This window comes from Neopsephotus bourkii, unplaced genomic scaffold (genome assembly GCF_033783945.1).
Source record: "Neopsephotus bourkii isolate Nb327-2 ecotype Australia unplaced genomic scaffold, CSIRO-AGI_Nbou_v1 NB_1292, whole genome shotgun sequence".
NCBI classification, from domain to species: domain Eukaryota; kingdom Metazoa; phylum Chordata; class Aves; order Psittaciformes; family Psittacidae; genus Neopsephotus; species Neopsephotus bourkii.
In genome coordinates, this window is record NW_026901776.1 from 381,127 (window position 1) to 403,566 (window position 22,440).

Sequence of the window (22,440 nt, forward strand, 5' to 3'; positions counted from 1 at the left end):
AAACTCTTTGAAAGATACAGCATTAACTTAGATGAAGCAGTCAATATTACTATTATTCCTGTTTTATGTGCACTGAAACATAAAAATTTAGGGCCACATTTCATTTAAATGTATTCCTCTAAAAGTCAGAGTTGTAGTTTAGGGGATTTCTCCATATTGCTTCTGCAGATAATGGAAAGAGGTTGGCCTAAGGGATCCACATCTGGATCCTACCGAGACAGCAAAAACATTCTTATTTTTTAAAGTAAGTTTCAAGTAAATCTTTACACTCCTAAAATAATTAAATGGATGCAGGCTACCTGTGAATATTTGTTTGGATGCTCTTTTGGACTGAGCCATGTTGCATATCTCTCAGGAAAGCCAACTTGTACTCCCAGCATTTGCCTCTCTAGTATTTCATGTTCTCACTTTCTATAACCTTAATTGCACTAGTAAGTTCTGTATGCTTCTGCCTGTCTTCTGCCTTTGGATTGTTAACTTCAGCTGATGCCTGATTTGCTTTGTCAGACAAAAAAGTATCATCCAAAAAACCATCTCCCAGAGATATGCCTTCCATGACCTTATTTTACACAGCGATTACATGAATAGCTCTTAAATGCTGGAATGACAAAAACTATTCTAAGTTTCTTGCTAACAAAACCAAGCCTCTTTCCTCCTGTTTGACTGGCAAGAATTTATCTCAAGCCTAGTCATGCAGTGGTCTTAACTCCTTGTAGATCTAAAGCTGTGTTTTGATTCTTCTGTCCGTCTATCTCACATAAGCCTTCTGGGCATGATTCTGTTTCTCTATTCACATACTCCCTTGTTCATCCAAACAATCTGGAAAAGAGCACAAGATAAGCTTTCTGAGGGGAAAAAAAAAACAAACCAATGATAAAATGCTTGTCAATTCCCATATACAATCTTGTGCCTGGGGAGTATGCATGTGTTTTCAATTAGGGTTTCTAAAGTTCCTTTAAATGCCCTAGCTATGCCCTATATGCTGATTAAAGGCTTCAGCAAATAGGGCCTGAGAGGCTTTACAAGCTTCCAGTCTTGTGTAAATGCATTTGCTTATTCATTTTCCCTTCTTCATGTGTGTGGTTGTTGTTGCTGATTTAATCCTGTCTAGAAAGTCAGTCTTGGAGAAATGCCATTAGTAGGGGAAAGACTGAGTAAGCAGCAAGTCTTATGTTTACTTCTGAAGAAGCGCTGGCTTATTCCTAGAGGTGTCTGAAAGAGTCAGAGAGCCTGGACTCAGCCTAAAGCTCTCATTTTTAGGTCTCCATGAACAATAATCAATTTGGTTTACATTTTGCACTGGAAATGCTAATATCTGAGACAAGTTTAAATTGACACTGAAGAGTTATTTCTATTCAGTGAGTAATTACGTGAAATGGCTATCAGTTCTTTGCAAGGTGTTTTATACATAGTTAATCAGTAAATAATTGCTTGGCAGTTGTGCTCTTTATTTCCATTAGGTGGTATGGGACCTAGATTTATGTTTTGAAGCTTTGAGGAACTGTGTATTGCATTGCTTAAGGCTGTGGGCTGTTCTAGGAAAGAAAAGCAGTTGAAGAAATACACACTGCTACCTGAATTATTACACATCTCTGAATAACAAGGCCGCAGCCACATTTGCCTCCTGCCTGTAAATAAAACAATGACTATTTCTCCTGCAATAAAAGGTACTTGTAATTTTAATTACTTAGAGCAAGATTCAGATGGGTTATTCATATCAACAGAACCCTAGGACAGAATTATAGTCATATTTTATACCCACTTGGGGGAACACTGGTGGAAATAATATGCAGGGTACAAATCTGCTTTCCCACTGCTTCACAGTTCAATGGAAATTTAACCTGAGACCTAGACCTGCGTCTGCTGGGTGTGGGAGAGGAAAGATGAGCACAGACAGGCACCCCAGGAAGTTTCATTGTTCTGTGTCTAGGGGGAATAATACTGTTATCAGTGCAGAGGCTGGAGCCTGCTTAATGGAGGTTCAGTACAGTCAAGAGGGGGATGGCTATCTCTTGCATTCAGGTCTCTTATCCTGCCATCACCCAGGCATCTGTCCAGTTCCCAGCAAAGATCAGAGCATGCCTCATCCCACTGTGACATCAGAAGCTGATGTTACCCTAGTGTTACACTAAGACCATAGGGTACCAGCCAGGGACACCTCAGATGAAGTCCCAGTCTTCTCCCCACTACTCCTGCTTTGTATCCATGTGCCATCCTGTGAACTCTCCTGTGGCCATACCTGGCAGGTTTGCTTTGCATGACAGGGGGGATACAGATCAGCAGGATTCTCCAAAGAATTTGGCCTGTGGCTATGGTGAAAGGATTAAACTCAAGAACAAGTTGGAAGCGTCTTTGCATAAGGATACATACTAACCCAAAACAACCTATTACAAGGAGCTTCCTTGTAGTAGAAATCTGTGCTTTTAGTGGCCTACTTTTTATTCCATCTGAAAGGAACAGGATCTGCTGAATTCCCACACTCTACCTGAAGCACACATGGACTTTCGTTACAATAGGCAGGAGCTTCAGTTTTTCTGAATTAACCCAATATTAACTTATTTCTGTTTCCAAGTGTGTTTTGTATTTGGGTTTTGATGGCTTGCCTGAACTACTGTGCATCTGTCTTTGGCTTATCCTGTCTAGTAGTCCTCTCTTCCTCCACCTTCATCATTTCTGCCTAATGCTTTTCCTTCTTTCAGTTTCCCTATGGAATTCTACTCTATAAACTAATATTTTTGCCTACTTTTTAAATTTAGCTTCCTCTTTAGTTGTTTAATTATTAGCATTTTATCATCAATGAGGGTTCCAGCACTGAATACATTGAGTGCAATGGCAAAGTTCCCATTAGTTCAAAAGAAAATCAACTGAGTCATGGGAATGTAAAACCATGTGCATAATCTTATTACCGATATCATCCCTGGTACTGTTAATTAATGATCCAGATTCATTCCCCAAAAGCATTAACCAAATCCAGTCTAGAAGTTGAGGGATTAATGATAAGCAGCAGCATGTCTTTATAGAGAGCTGTCTTGTTATTGTGTAAAATACAGGGCTTATAGCATGGAATGACACATCTTCAGTGCTCACAGCCATTGTCATGTAAGCACAAATCTTGACATTTCTACTCCAGCATATTAAAAATCGTCATGACTATTTTAACAAAATCTATACACATCCAGCAAGTACCGATAACCCATTAAACCTGCTTTCTTCTCATACTGCAAGAGAAAAACAGACAAGATCCAACAACGGACAGTCATGTCCCAAGGGAGATTGTAAAAATCTCTGCTTTTTGTAATAATATGTAAATTGCAAACTCCCAAAAGTTGGCCGGAATCAAGCTGACAAAGTATAAAATAATCGCGTTTCCTACAGAGCCTGCACAAATAGAGCACGTATCTCGTGCCCAGCAGGGAGGGAAGAAGGTATCTGTAGTAAATTTGTGTGCCATAGCATAGTTCTTGATAAAAAGAGGGAGGCGCTTGAGACTGACTAAGAGAAACCATCCATTTCTCCTTTCCTGACCTCCTTCACAGACCCCCAGGCTGTGATTCCCCTGTATCTGCTGAAATCAAAGGCTCTGTTGGACCATCTCCAACTGAGATTAGACTGATTATTTAAACAGATTTAACTGGTCAGTATGTATGAAATTTTTTAGAGCTAAGCTGATATTCTCTGACCTTACAATCTGAAGAATAAAAAAGAAACCACTCCACAAGGTTTTTGTTTACTTTAGACTAAATAAATTCATCCAATACAGAACATAACATTGCAGTCTTGCCTTGTTTAGTCAAAGTATTTTTGTTAGAAAAACTTCCAGTTTTCCTCAGATCTCATAACTGTTTTTTGAGGGCCACTACAAACTTAACATTATAGGATAAGCAAAAGGCCGAATTCATTGCAAGCTATTTTGGGTGCTGCTGTGCATTCAACTGACATGGCTGCATTGAAATCTGTGGAATTATTCTGGGTTCACACATGGTTATGAATCTCCTGACTGTATCTATGGTCCTTCATATAAAGTACCTCCTTTCTAAAGGGACAGAGCAGATCTCCTAACTTTCCAGTCACAAACTCAAGCTTGTTTCCAGTCTTTAACCTCACTCTCTAATCAAAACTTACTTGGCCTTGAAGCAGCCCAAAGGACTTAATCTCTGTGGTGTTTCCCATGAATATGAGGTGATGTACATTTGCTGTAGGTATTCATCTGACATTTTATTGTTCAGCAATGCGTTTGTGAGATTAAAATCATTCACTTTGTAAAGATAGATCAGAGTTTGGATCAATTTATAAACACCTAGAATATTAAGAGAGGTACTTCTTGGTCTACAAAAAGCTGTTTCACTGTAATTTCAGAAACCAGAGTTAGCATATCACCCAAAGATTTTAGTTATTCTTGAACTAGTGACAAATGGCAGTAACAATACATTCACTCTCTGCACTAGTAATAAAGCCATCCTCTTTATTAAGAAAGATTATAAAAAGTAAGCCTGTTAGATATACTCCAAGTGTTTAATAACTGTAATGCTTGGCTATTCTCAGGGCTTTTCAGCATAGGATGTCAAAAGCACATTGGTGGAGTAGCTAAGTTATATCCCAGGGTTCTCATGAGCGTGACAAATGTTTAACTCGCACCCTGTGTCATAGTAATGGCAGAACCTGAAATGGAGTGGAAGGATTGCACTGCAACTGCTCATAGGTACTTTCAGATCTTATAATAATCATTCCCACCTCAGTATTCTCTTCCTTTTCCCAGTGTCTGAATGCAGATATTCTTCTAGGAAACAGGCTTATATTGCTGTGTCATATTATAATAAAATAGCCAGGACTCAACTGTATTAGTACCTCCCTTAACAGCAGTTGAAAGAGGCAAGAGAAAAAGCCTCCAAAAACGAGTGAAGCAGCCATAGGGCTCAAGAAGCAGCAATTGGCCTCTCCAGGAGTGGGAGACTGAAGTGATTAGGATAGCAGGGTTGGGAGGATATAATTACAATGTACTTGGTACTAAAAGGTTCATTCCATATAATGCTTTTTAAATAAAATCTGCCTTGAAGGAGTAGATTTTATTTAAAAGGCGTTAAAGGACTCAGCTTGCCAAACGGAATGGTCTCAATGAGGGCAATCAGTCCAGCTACTTACTGTAGAGGTTCTGTGAGAGGTCCCAGGAAAATTAACCTGTTGCCCCCAGGGATCTGACTCGCTGTTTCCCAAGAACTAACCAAGAAGCCTGCTCTGCTGGACCTTGCTTGGAGCTCCTGTAAGGAAGCAGGGAAGACTTGGAAAATTTGGTGAGAGCCTGTGCCTAGGATGTTTTTTTTTCACTCTCATCTTGAATTCTTCTGAACATAGCACCTATAGCATGCACAGGCAGAAACTTAAAATCACAGAGCAAAGGGTAAGATTTTGAAGCTGTAAATTGTGAGGTCTAAGACACCTCCAAAAATCCCAGTACTAGCTATAAGGGTTGTGGTGGACATGAACAATAAGAAACAGAACCCTCAGTTGAATGGGGTTTTATTTTGTTTATCTGTGTAACTTTGTAAGTGGATGTGGCATTCAGTTCATACTGCAAGCTTTTCAGTATTAGCACTGGGAGAAATTTGACAAAGGAAAGACATGACAAAGGAAAGGAAAAGAAAACAAAGAAAAAAGGAACAGAAGAAATGCTGACATAAAAAGTAAGAAGAAAGACAAAGTGCAGAGTACACATGGGAGAACAGGAAAAATATAATTATTTAAAGTGTTTAAAATCACTCTTCCTGGTAAAACGGCAACACACGAATCAGCCTGAACCTGCTTGATGGCTCTTATGCATCTTTGGACAGGCAGCAATTTTCTTCCTGGCAAATATCTAGCAAGTTGTTTGTGTAGGCTGGAGCCCTGTCTATTCCACAAGCCACTGAGAGTGCTTGCAATCCTACCTGATTCAAGCAGCTGACAGTAAAACTTAGATTTGACAGATGGCGTAATTTTCATCCCAGAGCACAGAGTCCATAAAACGGGTGACTTGAAATACAGAATATATTTGCTCAGACGTGACTTTACTGTTATTTTCAGAAAGATCTTTGGATGTCCCTTTTTCACCCCTTTTTTTTTTTGCTCTTTTTCTGCCTGATACTACTTGGTAGGGCAGTGCAGAGGTCTGCAAGTATTCAGGTGAGAAGGAGGAAAAAAATACGATTCTGTCTTCAGTTCTCATGGTCTCTGCTTGTGTGTTTGAGGCTGGGAGTATATGCTTATTTGCTCAGTCAATTCTGAAAGAACCTGTTCTTTGAGCACAAAAGCTTGCCTCACACATTCAACTTATTTCTTTCTGATCCAGCTTCTGAACAATAGATATTTTTAATCCTGTTTTTAGGTTTTATATTTTTTAATTTTGTTTTCATAATTCCCAACTTCAGATTTTTTCTACCTATTCTTTTACAATGCTAGAATTGTGAGCAGCTGCCAAACATGGTCTCCTGGCCTTTGTATCTTTACTAGAGGAGTCAGGTCCTCCCAAGCTGGGATGTTACAGCAGTAGAGGTTTCACACAGCTTACACACTGTTTCTGATGGTGGAAAACATGTACAACTACATTTAAATACACCTCATATCTGGTGCTTTACAAACAACTGGCCAGGAGTAGGCTGGTGGTGAAGAATGTAGAGGTTAGGCCCAGTTAATTTTTATTTACTTCATTTATCCTAGATAATTAAAAGGTTAAGAAATAGTTGTTACTGAATTATTGATATTGATGGCATAATGATGTATTTTGCATGACTTGGAGTCATTAAGGTGGTGTAGTTAGCGTGTTATATGCAAATATGCGAGGAAAAGCAATTGCCTGCTAAGTCCAAAAGGGTCATTACAAAAACTGCCAGGCTGTCAGGATATGAGACACGAGTTTCTCATCTTCAGCCACAACTGCACAGGGAACTGATAGCTTTTTGGAAATCAACATTTGCAATGGCTAAAAAAATGAAGAGGCAGAAGGAAGTTTGGTAGACTTGTCAGGAGCAGCTAGCAAAGGGCAGCTTCTGCCAGACAAAACTGTTGAGCCTTCTGAAGTTCCCAGGGAAAGTAAACTGCAGGAAGACAGTTTCCCCTCTATTCCCACAACTAAGATCAAGAAATGCTATATATTGAGGTAGTCTGATGACAGGTGGCCTCACTGAACAATCACAGTCACCACATCATGGGTTGTTCCTAAGCCACCTGGTCAAAAAGTGGGCAGTTCCCTGAAACTGCACCAGTAGAGAGGCAAAGGTGTAGGCAAAGGTCCACTGAAGGAGCTACATGGGTATCTTTTAATTGTGACAAGAGACATGCAAATTTTTGTTGTATTTGGGGGTCATCCACCTTTAAACATCTTTTCTCAATCTGCTGTTGGTTGTAGGAGACCCAGTGGCCTTCAGAAAACGAATAATCTCTGTCATATTTCTCCTACATATCCATTTTTGAGGAAGTATTGCCTTGGGCTAATAGCAGTGCTCATTTCCCCTGTGTTGCTGAAGACAATGAAGACTATGTGTGGCTTTGGGATGCCCTTAATTGCCAGCAGTGTCAGACAGGTTTGAAGCAGCTTGGCAAAATATCTGATTCCCTTGTAAATGTAAGGCTTCATACACAAAACCTCACAATTCCATTCCTGCCCGTGGGCACTGAATTAATTTTTCTTTAAAATTCAAAGGAACAGAAAAACTGACAAAAAGTTTCCCTTCAAAAGCATGGTTAAGACGTGAATGTTTCCTGTCAAAATCCTAAAGCACGAGCCTGAAAAATAAATTCATGTAGTCCCGTGTTGAAATTTTGAGACTTAAGCTAGTTTTATGTCTTATCTTCTGTGGAATTCAGCAGTATTATTTGAAATGCAGCTGTTCTGTATGCACAAAACCATGAGAGCTTCTCAGAAAATATTGGAAACAGTTAATATTTTATTAGATTTGGAAATAAAATTGATCAGTGCTGTCTCTCCAGTAACACGTGCTGCAGTTATAAACAGAAGGCTAAAAAAAAGCATGAAGAAGGAATTCTCACCAGGATTTTGCATCTGTATCTAGGAACTGTTGGATATATGGTCACATATACAACCTGCAGCTTTTATGGATACCTCAGATTTGTTATCTGTAGCATTGCATATATAATCAAAATTGAAGATAAGACATTCAGGTATAGGAGTCTCTGCTTGGTGCAGTCTGGCAAACACCCCTAGCCAGACAGGTTTTAATCCTCTTTCCTTCATTGCTTTGTTCTGTGAATTCAAGACATGATACTGAAAGAAGCTGAACTGTTTTGGCATAGGAACATTTAGAAAGACATCATCATCCTTACAGCTCAGCTAATATTATAGAGAAAGACTATGTAAATTTAACAAAATGTGAATTTCTTCTGAGTGGAGGTTGTGAATGTAGGAGGTGTGCAAACAGAACAGTGGTGGATGGTCACCAGACAGCACATCTAAATACAGATTTCAGAATGATTGCAAGACAGCAAACGTCACTTCCAAAATAGCTATTATTTGTGTTGGAAATGTGCTTTTGACATCTACGTTTGGGTTTTTTTTCAGTTGGGAAAGAAAAGATCAAAATATTATTAGATGGTAGCCAAACAAAACTAATAACAGCATTCAAGTAGAACAAGCGCCTCGCAAACAGACTAATAATTATTTGTGGAGGATATTCACCAAATTATTTAAACTAAAGGAAAGGATGATCTGTTTCTGACAGATTGTGGGCAGTGTTGGTTTCATGCATGTATTTGACTCCTGGCAGATGTATTCATTCTGGTGTGAGATGAAATCTATTAGGAAATTGGCTACACAAGTAGAAGTCCATACTCCATTTCCTTTAGGGTTGCTAAGCACAACAATTACTGCCCTCAGTGGTGAGGCAAGCACTTAAATTAATAAATGTCCTATTAATAAGTACACTATACACAGAAATGTCTGAACTGGAAAAATACCAGCTGTGCAGGTTACTAACTGAGCATGTGTTTCATAAACTATTAGGAAAAAAAGTCAAAGGTTGTAGCACACATAACTGTGAGAATTTAGTTTTGTTGAATCTACTTTTTCTATGTCAATAAGAAATCTTTCAGAAAAGTGGTGATGATGCACGAGCTTAAAAGCAGTATTCTTCTGGATGTTTGCACACTTGTATGTGGGTTTATGTGACTATAATTTCTTAATCTAAAATGAAGAAGGGTAACTGACTGTAACAAAACCAGTTCCATCAAATTACAGATTCTACAAATTCTTCAAACCAGGCAAATTCTAACTATCTCATCCTGGGGTTTTAATCTGACCTTGCCTTTTTCATGTGAAGCATCGTTGTTCTTGACTGGAAATGAAAGTCTGCTTTCTCCAGTTTTGAAGCCTCAAGAGTTTCCTATCTGCATTAGTAAACTGTCTGCAGCCCAGACATCCACCGTCTTCTCCCCTGTTGCCACTTCAATATGGGGATGGTGTTATAAATTCAAAAGAAAAGCTATAAATTTGACTTGAAATTTTACCCTGAGTGCATCCTCAGGGTTACCTGAGTTTTGCATTGCTTATACTGTAAGATGCTTATTGCAAATTCAGCTAAACATAATCCAACAGCAAATGTGTTAAGGCTTAGGGAAATGGGGAAGCTGTAGCGTGATGCAAGTTACAGAAAGTAACAAGCCTTCTGCCATATGTAGCTCTCACTGCAGAGCCCTTGGAACACAGTCCTCAAACACCCTGGTCTTCATTAAACAAAAACAACTTTTTGTTATTGTGATACATGGCTGATATTTTTATGCACAGTGTAAGACAGGGGCCTAGTGTGGATCTCTGGTGTGAGTGTGTGTGCCTGTAAGGGTAGCAAGAGAAATCAGAGACTGACAGTGTTCAAATTTCTGGGATGAGGGTCGAGCAGAGCCATATCAGACAGGATTAGCCCCAGGCAGCTATCCTTCACACACACACTGGGCAAAAGACTTCCAAAAGCCTGCAAGGAGCTGGATGTCATATCCCCAATTTGAAACCAGTCTTAGTTGGATACTAATTGTTCTTGGTCCCTTGAAAGCTTCTTTGGGTTGACTACCTTGGACACTGAAGAGGCTTGAGTGATCTGGTTGTGCAAGGCATCATCATCATCATCATCATCGGAGAAAGGAGGACAGGAGGTTTGAAGGCTTAGATGCCTCCTAGTTCTCTTGTAGCACCACTGGCAGAGGTGCACCAGTCTCTGCTAAGCAGTGCCCTTGGACACCACCTCATCTAGGCAAGCAGAGGTCCAGCCGACTGCTGGAGATACTGCCATACAAGTCTTTGACATTTGGAGTTCTAGGCTTTAGTAAAACTTTGCAGGCCTGGAACATGTTAACAGCTGCACAAATCCTGCAATATTAAACATATGCGGAGTTAAAATAACATGCTATTAAAAACAAAAAGTCTTGTTTTCAGTGTAATTCTCTAGGTGAGCAACACCATCCTCCAAGTAAAATAATGTTGTTACTATGCATACATAATGTACTTACTTTCCTTTAAAATACGAGAGCATAAACCTTGCAGAAAGGAAGTTTAAGTACCCAGCAACAAAGACTTTTTGATAAATATCCTTTAGATTTTTATGAATGTCCCATCGATTACAAGATACAGCCAGCAGAGAAAGCTGATAGTCTTGCCTCGTACAGCCATGTACCTGGAAGAAAACTATATGGAATTTTAATGTAAAATGCTGATTTAGTAGTTTCCTGCTTACCTAGCAGAGGCTCCAATGATCCTGGAAGGCAAGCTCAGAGCAGAAGCTGGTCAGGGTTATCCATATTCTGATGTTACTGGTCATCTCAATCTGAGGGAGTCACTTAAAATCTGTGCTTGTATTTTACTCACCAGTGAGCCTGACGTTTCTTTACAGAGGCAGTGCAAAATGAATTAAAATTTTATCACATGCTTTGAAATCCTCAGATAAAAGGCACTGCAACATTGCAAAATATTTCATGGACAAGACCATCCAAGGTGAGATCTGCCTCCTTTTTATGTAACTTCTTTCAAAGATCAGAAACTACTCCAAGGTGAAATAGTGCAATGAAACAAGATGAACCCAGTTTCCTACATGCTTACAATCTGTAACATCACAGGAATCTGAATGAATCAGATACTTCTACTCAGAAGGCCTGGAAATGAAAGCTAGGGTTTTTCATTTGACCAAGCCAAGCTTTTGTGGTCTTTGCAGTGAGCACATGAATATACTCTCTAGAAGGATCACTTCGAGAGGAGCCTAATGATTTTTATTGTAAAGCTCATCCCAAAGGCTGACACAGAAGAGGCATAGAAAATGCAAACCACCCCTGAGCTTTGTCAGACTACTTATCACGAGGTGAGACCTGTGCGGACTAACAGTTCACACTTGACCCCCTACTTCTTGGGTGGGGTGGCTTTCTTAGCTCACCTCTGAAATACAAAGAGCTGTCCTGCTGGCACAAGTAAGGTGGTATTTTCCCACGGTTTGCTAAATGGTCTGTCGGGGCTGCTTCTCCGTAGCTAGTACTTGTAAAATTAACAAGTACTTTGGAGTGCTTGTGGAGTATTGATAGCTGCCTGGTCTTGTTTGCAAAGTACACTCTTCTAATTTAACCAAGTCTTAAGAAATGTCGAGTATTTGCTTCTTTGCTGACGCATCTATTATTGGAACCTGGTAAATGCACTAAGTATTTTCATATCCATGGAAGAAATCATGAGGAGTAAAGTGCGCTGAGCTTACCACGCTCAGCAGCTTTGCTTGTAGCGGTACAGTCTTTCTTACATGTTTCATATTCATTCGGATGTGTTCTCTCCTGGATCCACTTGCATTAAGTCTTGTTAATTAATAGCAGTTAGACTTTTGCATATTGACAGAAGGGTAAATCTGCCACTCATTGTTGGTGTGTCAGGACTGGGGGTCTTAAAATTATTGCTGGAAAAAAGCACTATAAAAAGTTGCGACATACGAGTGGCATCCGATTGTGAAATGCTGCATTTTATTTAACTTGTATGTAGGTATGGAGGTACTTTGTTTCATGCCTCAAAAAGAAGTTGGTAATCTGTGTTAAGAAAGCTATAGAGTATGCTACTGCAAGTATTGGGGTATTACGGATAAATCAATGGTGTATCCTCATCTTGACTGCTGTGTCTAATTTTGGCCTCCCTCTTAGAAAGGACACAGCAGGGACAAAAAACCTGTAGAAAGGATGGGAGAAATTATTAACAGCACGCATGAAAATAGAATAGTGACTAGATTTGAAGGAAAATACAGGAGGGATAACACGGGCAAATAAGAAATTGGTTTGGAAAGTACCAACTACCCTTTCCCGTAAGACAGTAAGAAGGGTACTAGACATATTGCGAAAAGCCACTAGAAATCACCGGGGCCGTGAGCCCGGCTCGCTCGGGGAATCCCTGGCTCACCGGCAGCGGCAGGAGCGGTGGCCGCCGCCGCCGCATTACGGGCCGGGCTCGCTGCCTGCTCTGCCCGAGCGGCGGTGCCCGGGAAGCGCAGCCCCGGAGCCAGGCACACCGAGAACTGACGCTCCGAGGCTGGACCGCGGGGCAGGAGCCGAGAAGCGGGGCGGGGGGAACTTCCGCAGCGCGACCCTCACCGCGGTGTCCGGGCGCCATCTCCGCCTCGACCCGGGGGAGTGAGGGGGGCGGCCCCGGGAGCCCTGGGGGCGGTCGGGGGGGGGCTGTGCCGGTGACGTCGGGTTTGCAGCAGCCCCGAGCGGCAGCGGGCGGGCGAGCCCGCCGCCCGGTGCTGCGGCAGAGGGCGGCGGAGCCGGGAGTCGTACTGGGGGAGCTCCGCCGAGGAGGGCTCCGGCGGCGCCAGGATGTAGGCGCGGGGCGGCGGGGAGCTGCCGCCGGTGACGGGCTCGCCATGAAGAAGCACTCGGCCAGGGTGGCCCCCCTCAGCGCTTGCAACAGCCCCGTCCTCACCCTCACCAAAGTGGAAGGTAAACGACGGCGCTGGGAGCGAGAAGGGGAGAGCGGGTACCGCGATGGGGGATGATGCTCCGGGGAGACCGCGTACCGCGACGGGGTGATGCCCAGCTGCGGGGGAGCTGCGCGACCCTAGGATCCCCCCCGCCCGCCCACGGGTCGCGCAGCTCCCCCCGCAGCTGGGCATCACCGGCATCCATCCGTGTACCCCGCCGCTCTCTGCTCCGTTTCTTTCCTCCCCCAAGCTCCAGAGTCAGAGCTCCTCTCCTGGAGCTCCCCTCGGGGCCCCGGAGCATCGCCCGAGCCCCTGGACAAGTACGTGCCAGGCGAGACCCTTCGGGGAAGGAGGGAGGATGCTGGACAGATTTACCCTCCCCCATGGGAACACAGTCCTGTGTCCCAACCATTTCTCCTCATCTCTAGTCCAGGTGCGTGGTAGCAATGGAGCTGGGGAATGGAATCAAAAGAATCATAGAACCAAAGAGGTTGGAAAAGACCTTTAAGATCATCAAGGCCAACCTTTAGCCCAGGTCTGCCAAGTCCACCACTAAACTATATCATGGAGCATGAGCCCAGCAGTAGTGAGGGGTTGGCAGACCTTCAGGGATCATTGGAAACTTTCAGGGATCATGGCTGGGTACTTTGAAAAGGGAGTGATGTGCTCAGGAGGGTTTTCTAGAGAGTTCTGAAGCTCTGGGTGTAGCTGGTGGTGAGGTCTGGGGTGAGAAGCTGCTATCTTGGGTAGAAACCTATAGGCCATGCCCTAAAAGAGGCAGAACAGGTGAGGTGGAGGGGGTGATGTAGAGGCAGTAGGGTGCAGGTCAGGAAGAGGAGCCCATCTGAGGAATGGATACAGACATCAGTTCATGAAGGAAGGGCAGAGAGGAAGCCACTGGTTTGAGGGATCCACTGGAGAATGTGGTAGTTGGTTGAGAGAATGGGATTGATGAGAGGAAAAATATTGCCTGAGAGGAATGGAGGGAGGGGAGGGAGAAAGGGATGAGCAAGATGAGGTAAAGAGGAGGAATGACTCAAAAAAGGAAGCTATTGAACAGTAAGAGGTAAAGTACAAACTTGAGACTCCATAGAAAGCTCACAAAAGAGAAACAAAAATACTGAAAAACTGAGGAACAAAGAAAGGAAAAGAAGAAATGCCAGCAATAGCTCTGTGGAGGAGAAAGTGAGAACGTGCAGAAATGCCTGAGAGGGGGAAAGGAACTGAAATGAGAAAGGAAAAGTAGAAAATCAGGAGTACCTGAAGGTTGTTATTTCAGTTCATGGAGAACACAGCTGTTGCACTCCCCCAACATAAAAAGCACCTGCTGTAGAGATAGGAAAAGCGATCTCAGTATTCTGACCAGAAGAAGAACAGGCCTGATCTTCACTACACTATAATTAGAATTAAAAAAGAAGCCCTTGGATTTAGCCTTTTGCATAGTAGAGGGTTTCTCTCAAGGTCTGAATTGGAGGCTCCTCTGGGTACGGAGCATGTCTCCTTTCCTTTTGGTGCACTGCACATGCTTTATGAATCATAAATAATAATCACACACCAGGTCCCAGCTTTGAAATGTGGGTCATCTCATTCCTCTTCTAACGGTTCAAATACAGTTTATTACCTACCTTTTATAGAAACAGAACCAGTGCAATCTTTCCCTATGCCGTAAAATTGAATTCTTTCAAGCATTTCCATGTCAGCTCTGCATACCAGCTCTCAGACACCCTATTGCCACTTACCCAGGGACTTTGTTGACCTAGTTGGACTTTTCCTTCTTTACTTGAGACTCTTTTTTCCTTTAGCATCAGTGGCAAAATCTAAATTGCCTTGATGGTGTATGATAGGGCCCAGAGGTTGTACAGAGGCAGATGAGAATTTCCTTTACTGTCTGCTTCCTTTTAATGAAACAGACTGGCTTTGTTTGAGAGCTTCTTTTTCCACATCGACAACATTTCCTTTCAGACTAATATTGACTAATTTTGACAGCTGCTGTTTAGAGCCATATGAAAAAGCCAAGTGTAGTTACAGGCAAAAATAAAGTGAGGCAGTGGGCACACTGTGCACTGCTTGCTTCCATCAGTCTGACTGCCAGACCTCTGGTAAAGACTTGCTCTTCTAAACTTCTCTGGTAGCCTAAGTCCCCTGCAAAGGCATAGCCAGTACTGCAAATACAAGGCAACAAAAACTTTCTTCTGCTTTGCAGTTATGATTATTTTCTCGTCTATCAGCCATCGTCAAAGCATTTCAAGGATCTCTGGCAGAACCACTAGGAATATGTTTCGCTCTGGGATAGCTAGCCAAGAGGAGCCTTTCATTGATACGCATTGCTGTAAAGCCTTCCAGCAGTCCTATTTTCCTGTTGGTGCAGTAGCTTCTTTGCTTTAAAAGGGAGATAAGGACTTTGTGAGTCTTCACAAGCGTGACTGTCATTTCAAATTACTTCAGAGATTGAATCATCAGTATGCTCTGAGCCTGCTGTACCAGCACATCCCAAGACAAGTGTATCTACATGCATCACCCGGGCAGGCAGTAACCATACCATGTGTTTTGTATGCCTGGCACCATTGCAAACTCTTCGTATTTTGAGAAATGTAGGCTCGGTGCCTGATTCGTGCTTGTTCATCTTTCTATTGTTGTTTTTCTCACCAGTTTCTGTCCATACTGGAGGGGCCATTCCTCTCAGATCAGCCAGTTGACTGGTTTCACCCTGTTTGTACACGAAAGCACAGTGTACTTTGAAGGCTGACTTCCCTTCATTAGGAAAGTAAATATTTCACTCACTGCTCTTCATCTTCCAGAGACAGGTAACATCAGCTTTCATGAGGAGCTGTGGGACAGTCACCCTGCCAGAGAAAAATCATCCTTCACTTAATTAGCCCATACTTAGAGCTCCTTATTCTCAGGTTTCCAGCACCTAGGAAATGGTATGTCAGCCTCCCAATACAGCACATTTCCTCTGCACTGTTCTCTTGGGAAGAGTGACTGGTGATGTTCAAAGTTGCTTATAATGCAAATAATAACCTCTCTACTTTCAGTTATTACACATTAATGTCTAAACTGAGTTGCTGTGGAACCAGATTCTGCCACATGCTCAACTGGAGTAACCTTGTCTGCATTGCTGGAGCTGCAGGGAATTATACAAGTCCAAATGAGAAATGAGTTTGGCCTTTTTGCATATTTGCATGCCTGCAGGGGAGTCATCACAAGCATATCAACACTATAATCACTTTAAAAAAAATATCCTCTTTACTTCAGCAAGCACAAACTGAAGATCCCAAGCACAGCAAAAACTTTCATGAGTGGCAGTCTGATTCCTTAAGAGATGCAGTTCCTTTTATCCTCATTCTGCAGATGGAGCAGCCGAGAAACTGCAGAATGAAGCAGCTTGCCTAAAACCAAGCAGCACGTCATTTCACTGAGCAGGCAAGAAAAGACTGACAGTAAATAGGAATGGACCCCCAAACTTCCCACACAATGTTTTCTTGGCCACGGGAGGGCACTGCCATGAATGGATGCAATATAGCAGGGACAAGACTTCTTTTACTGAAATCAGTGACTTCAGCTTCCTACTAAAACTTCCTTTTTGGAAGATAAGCTCAAGTGCTGCATAAATATATCTCTGGATAAATACTGTGTAACTGTTAGCAGTGTTCTGCTGGTGGCATTGAAAGATACTGGTAGCAGAGCAATACTTGTTTATACTTTGAGCACTTGGGCAGGCAGTGTGAAAAATCACATCTGTCAGCATCTGTAGAAGTAAGAATTGTGCCCACTGGTCTTTTTTATACAAGAGCTGTCCATGATAGATAGATAGAAATATGCACTACTTGTACGTTCTTGAAAGCAGAAGCAGCTGGAGAGAAGGAGAGGACTATGGCTCAGCCAGGGCATTTGGGTTGTGTGCACTTCCCCACTGAAGTGACCTTCATGAGGAATGCATGCTGGCTTCTGTGCGGAGCAATAACTTGCAAAATGCTCACTTTTGTTCAGACAGTCTTCAGTGTGAGCATTCACTATTAGGGCAGAGCATCAAACCCAGCTGGTGCTTGCTCCATAGTTGTGGTAGCAGCTTTTGCTGGTTCCTGACCAGAGCTGTAATGGGATGAATGACCTAGGAGTGAAGGTAATGCTAACAAGTTTTCATGCAGCTACAGGAATGGAGTGTAAATTTGCTATGTGTCTGCTTCTCCATGATACCACCAGCATAAGCTGTGATATGACAGGGTGAATTCAGTATGACTTACTCCCCTGATGGAAAAACAGTGCCCTCTTCCATGTTTACTGCAGGTACTGAGTGTTAACTGTGCATAGGTTGTAATTACACTCTGACTTTGCCACAGGGCAACTTTTGCCCAAATTTCCTATTCCTTGCAGTATTTTCAGTTAACATACCAGTATATCTGAGCAGATGTCCAAGCTCCTGTTCCAAAGGTGTGAAGAGTTTCTTTTTGCATAACACCTGGCTCCCTTCCCAAATGGCACCATGCTTTCTTAAGCTTTAAACAGCCTCAAAATGGAGCCACTCTTAGCTGTCTTAGGCTTACCCATGGGGGATTCCCACCATCTCCTCTTTGATCATGTCCCACCGGTTATTTCATATACTATCTCGCCTGTGCAAACTCGTAAGCTATAGTTTGGAAGTGACTCATTACTTCTGCACTGTGTGTCCCCTCCCCAAATGATACAAAATAAAATGAGACTATTTTCATGTTACTAAACAAATGCCAGGGCAGGAGCTTTTATGTATCACCAAGCTGGAAGATAAATTATTAAAGATTTATCCAAGGTGCCTTACTTTAGTGTCTGAAAAGAGCCAACATGTACGTGCTATGGACAAACAATAGTTTTATTTACAATGACAGAACTTGCAGATAACAGCAACCTTGGATCATCTTCTCAGGCTTTCTGTAGATCACAGACCATTATGTTTAACCCATTTGCCCCTACATGAAGCAGGGTGCATTTTCTAGTCATCTTTAATTAATTTAGGCATTTGCTTTCAAAAAATCAGAAGGTTACTAATCCATCTATTTAATTACAGATTTCTCCCATGAGAAGCTGGAACAAGACATAGTAAAATATAACTATTAAATCACCACAATGAGTCATTTGTTGTCTCCCATTTTAATTTTATAATTCTCATTAAAGAAATCTTATCTCTCTTTCCCAATGGCTGGCATTTGTAAACAACAGGGTTTGTAGCATAGGAACAGTTCAGCATAAAAGGCAGAGTTCAAACTAGTAGTTCAACATAAAAGTCTATGGCAGCTCAACACGTATTCCCCAGGAATCTCCCAGTTATAAGCCTCATATACAGCATTATTTATGTTGTAGCTTTCCTAGCACATTATACTCAGCACAGCACATTCACTTACATGCTAAGCCACTTCCTCCACTTGGCTAGAGTACCATTGCCAGCCTTTAGTCTACAGCCCAGTTAATCTTTGTTAATTATAAACCATGAGATGCCACTGCAGACCTGGAGAACATCCTGCAGAAGCAGGAGTTTGTCCAATAAAAAAGTGAATTTACTTTATAACCTTCACTAAGTTTTGCTGACAGCCACTACAGAATAAGATCAAAGGCAACAGGAGCCAAGGTGGTTTTAGCACTGCAGAGATGGCTTGCTTTTACACAGGGCTGCTCACCAACTGTGTAGATACCATGTACTGGAGAAGCCAGCTACCTTCTCCGATGTCAACTGCCCAGTTCCAGGAACCTGGCTCCACTCTAAATGAGCATAATGCAGGGCATAATAACCTGGCATGGAAATTCTGTGAGTCCAACTCAAGGCATGGATTTTTGCATAGGATCTAGCACCCTTTGGTTATACACTGACTTTTCTTGAGGTAATAGTTACACATTTTACTTAGTATCATTACTTCTGGCCAAAATCTCCTCAAATGAAAAAAAAAAAAGTGATCACTACAAGCCTTGTAATTCAGTCATGGAGAATATAGAATTGAAGAAGTATGATCTAGAGATGCCCTTTTCCACAGTCTCCTCAAGTTCCCTAGTGCAAGTCTCAGCAAGGATGGTATTGTATTTATGGCTGACAAAGGCACGAGTCTGTCTTCTGTAGTGATTGAAACAAGTCAAGAATAGTGGGTTACAAAAGCCTGTCTCACTGAAAAGAGGAAAAGGTAAGTATCAGAGAGAATACAGAAACTAGGGTTTTTTTTTGCATTGGAAAAGAATATACATGAGTCTCAAGTCAGAGAATCAACTCTATCCCAACCAAAATCAGGACAGTAATGTATTTTTGCTAGGAATTATACTGAGTGCCTTTGTGCAACCATGGGTCCAGCCAAACCTAGGTTTGTTATCAAAGGAGACCCAGCTTTTGCTAAACTTTCTGGTGAGAGGTGAAGAGCATCCTCTTCTTTCTTCTGGTAGATCTTTGAGCAGCAGAACAGAGGGAGCTTGTCTGGATTACATGTGTGTTACTCCAACCACTGTGAACATGCTTAAGTCCATGTCAAGTCTATGCTAATATCTGGTTATTGGTTGACAGAGAGCAGATGCTCCAACAATCTTGCTCTGAATGCAGGACCTAAAAAAACATTGTGTTTGAGGTTCAATAGCAGGTTACCCCTTTAGCTTCAAAGAGATCAGTTGGAGTTAGAATTCGATATGCAAGAAACCAGTGGGCTATAGCAAAATCTTCTGTCTAAAATTGTGTTTACTTGAAAGCCAAGCAGCTCTGAATTTTGGAAAGCTCCATAAGGGAGAAAGAACATCATCTTGGTTTTGATAAAATGCAGCCAGCATAGCCTCCACAGTTAGCATAGGTTCACTTACCTCTTCATATAAATACCTGAACATATGTACTGATATAAATGTGCTATTTATATAAGTAGCTGGATTCCCTTAGAGATAAAACTATTACTCAAGAAAGACACGAGGCACTCAAATGCCTGGCTAATTAATACAATAGTTTCCCTCAGAGAATTCAGTCTGTTTTTTTCACCAGTACAGACAATCATCTCTCAGACCTTTGTTCAGAGTGAAATTTGCACAGACTCTGATCAAAATTTACCCAAAAGACTGTTCTGGTTGTTAGTTATTTTTGTTCTAATGGAAGTTCTGCTTCCATAGAGATGCTGGTTTCCTCACACTAAATGGCAAAACTTCCAGTGGCATTGCCAGGCAACTCACTGTAAGCTTCAGTCCAACTTTTATTCAAGAAGGCAATAATGAGGAAAAAAATATTTTTCCATGCTATCAAGAATATGTACCTCATAATCAGGATTATTCCTTACATGCTTTTACGGTTGTTACTTTCCAGCGCCACAATGCTGGTACTGTATTAAGCACCTAATATCTTCCATTTTCACTCCAGTCATGAATTCTGATTAATAATAAAAAGGACAGTATTTAGGGGAGCTCCCCACCCCACAAAATTCAAAGTTGGGATATCATAATTTAATGAGACCCATTCAAATGCATCTGTCCTAATAGAATTTCTAAGCTGTTGCCTCTGAAGATAAATCAAGTGGATTAAAGTCCAAATTGCTGTGGTATGGAGTTGATAATTTTTCAGCTCACTACCGCAAGCAGGAATTAGGACATATATTTTGCAGGAAGCCTCACTGGAGTATTTGGCAGAGGAAGTATGTGTATGCTAAGGAGGAGAATTTAGCATATCTTCAGCAAATATGTGAGATTATTTAATTCCAACTATTAATAAGCTTAGTATAATATTTGGTGCAGGATAAAACAGGAATTAATATATAATAACTCCTAGTGATAGAAAACACTTTAGCTGTGGTTAATAGTTTAGGATTTGGGTGTACTTGTTACAAGAAACTTATGCCTGTTTGGTAGGAGTTAAGCTATGTGGATGATCTGGTGATATCAGTGATATGGGACAGATTTCCACAGACAAGAGGACAGGAGATTCAACTTGCTTGCTGGTGAGCCAGTAGACCTATTTTCTAACCTGCAGAAATTAGGGTGAGATGATCAGGCAAGTTTGAAAATCCTGCATAGATACACTTCACTTTGTATAATTAGTTAATTTATATTATGAATTCCAATAGCAAAAGCAGGTCTGAACTCAGAATGCATCTGTCTCCTTTTGAATCTGCCTTCATGCAGTTTTCCCCATTTCCAGATACATATATCCCTTATTCTGTAGCCTTGAGCAAATTCAGACCTTCTGACCTAATAGGTTAATATCCTGTGGTTTTTTTTCTTTAAAATAATCTCTACTGTAGTTTTTAAAACTATCTGCTGTATTGATTTATTCTTGATTTAGTCATTCCATTCCATGATCAAATTAAGTAAAATTATTTTTATCTGTTACTGTAAAAGCAAAGTATTTAAAGAAAGTACTTTAAACTTTTACAGTTTCCCAAATAGCATCTAAAAATCCATATATGTGATGCCATTTTGACCAAATACTCTCATTTAAACTGATTTAATAAAGTTTTATGGGGTTTTGTCATTTTTCCATTATGATACATTCATTGGTATTCATTAAAAAATATAATACTGGTCTCTTAGACCTTCAGCACGGACCATGGTTGGAAGGCTGGGGAAATGTGTGCAAACCCAAAGTCATTGTGACACTAAGTGTTGTACTCTCACCCATCAGCCACCCATGGGGACGTAGGAAAAAAACCTTTTTCTTTGTTTTCTCCTTTGCTCCTAGTAATTTTTGGCAGCTATTTTGGGGTTTCTTGGCTGCTCCTGAGCACTGAGTTGCCCTTTTTGTGGTGTAGCCTGTGAAAGGCTCAGGGTCTCTGATGGCAATGTCCAGAGCCTGTTGCTGGGTATGCAGCATATGGGTTGTTTACTCCCACGTGCAGCTGTTGATTGGCAGGTACACTTCTCCATCTGCTGGTGTACAACCCAGTCACGTAGCCTGCCATCCTCACAGCTGGCCCTTGCCCTTGCTGACCTGCCCAACTTCAGGTCATTGGGAAACTCTCACCCCCCTGGTCAGATCACCTGTGGTTATTGTGAAAAGCACAGGTCCCACAGCAGACCTCTGCAGAGCCTCAGCTACTTCCTGCATTACTGTATTTACTCCTCACTGGTTTCCTGTCTTCTACTGGGCCTTTTATCCATTCCAGCATCTTCCCTGGGCGCTTCTGTTCTGTAAGACCCTTATAGTGTGATTTTTGTCAGAAGCCTCTTAAAAACCTAGGAGAGGAAACTGCATCTCCTTTATCAGTGTGCCTGTTGGCCCCCATCAGAGGACACTGGGGAGGATGCAGGTTAAATTGTTTAGTTTGCCCAACAGGTAACGCCAAATAGAGACCTGTGGTTTATGCTGTGATAAGATCCCTGTTCCTCGCTATGGCTCACTCTCTCTAGCACTTACTACTCTGTTTCAGAGTTGAGCTGGCAGCTAAGTGGCTGAACTCTCTTCCTTCAAAAAGTGTAGGTGGAGTGTGTGATCCTCGTCAGTAGCTCAGAACATGGAGCAGCCTTCCATCCTCTGTGCTAAAAGGAGCAGGAATCCCATCTACCCAGAAGAATGCCCTAATCCAGTGACTCTCTAATAGCAGGGGAACCC

The 22,440-nt window shown here is 41.8% G+C and overlaps 1 protein-coding gene across 4 annotated transcripts in view; it reads left to right on the forward strand.

Moving 5' to 3' along the window:
* Window positions 1–22,440, forward strand: part of SLC35F3 (solute carrier family 35 member F3) — a 168,749-nt gene that overhangs the window by 96,492 nt on the left and 49,817 nt on the right. Inside the window, exon 1 of one of the 4 annotated variants that reach the window (XM_061365674.1) lies at window positions 12,461–12,933. The exons of 2 other annotated variants lie outside the window; for them this stretch is intronic. In XM_061365674.1, the coding sequence (XP_061221658.1) occupies window positions 12,858–12,933 (76 nt within the window). In that variant the 5' untranslated portion in view covers window positions 12,461–12,857. Of the gene's footprint in view, window positions 1–12,460; window positions 12,934–13,133; window positions 13,348–22,440 lie in introns of those variants that run through there. One more of the 4 variants, XM_061365676.1, reaches the window with a different exon arrangement.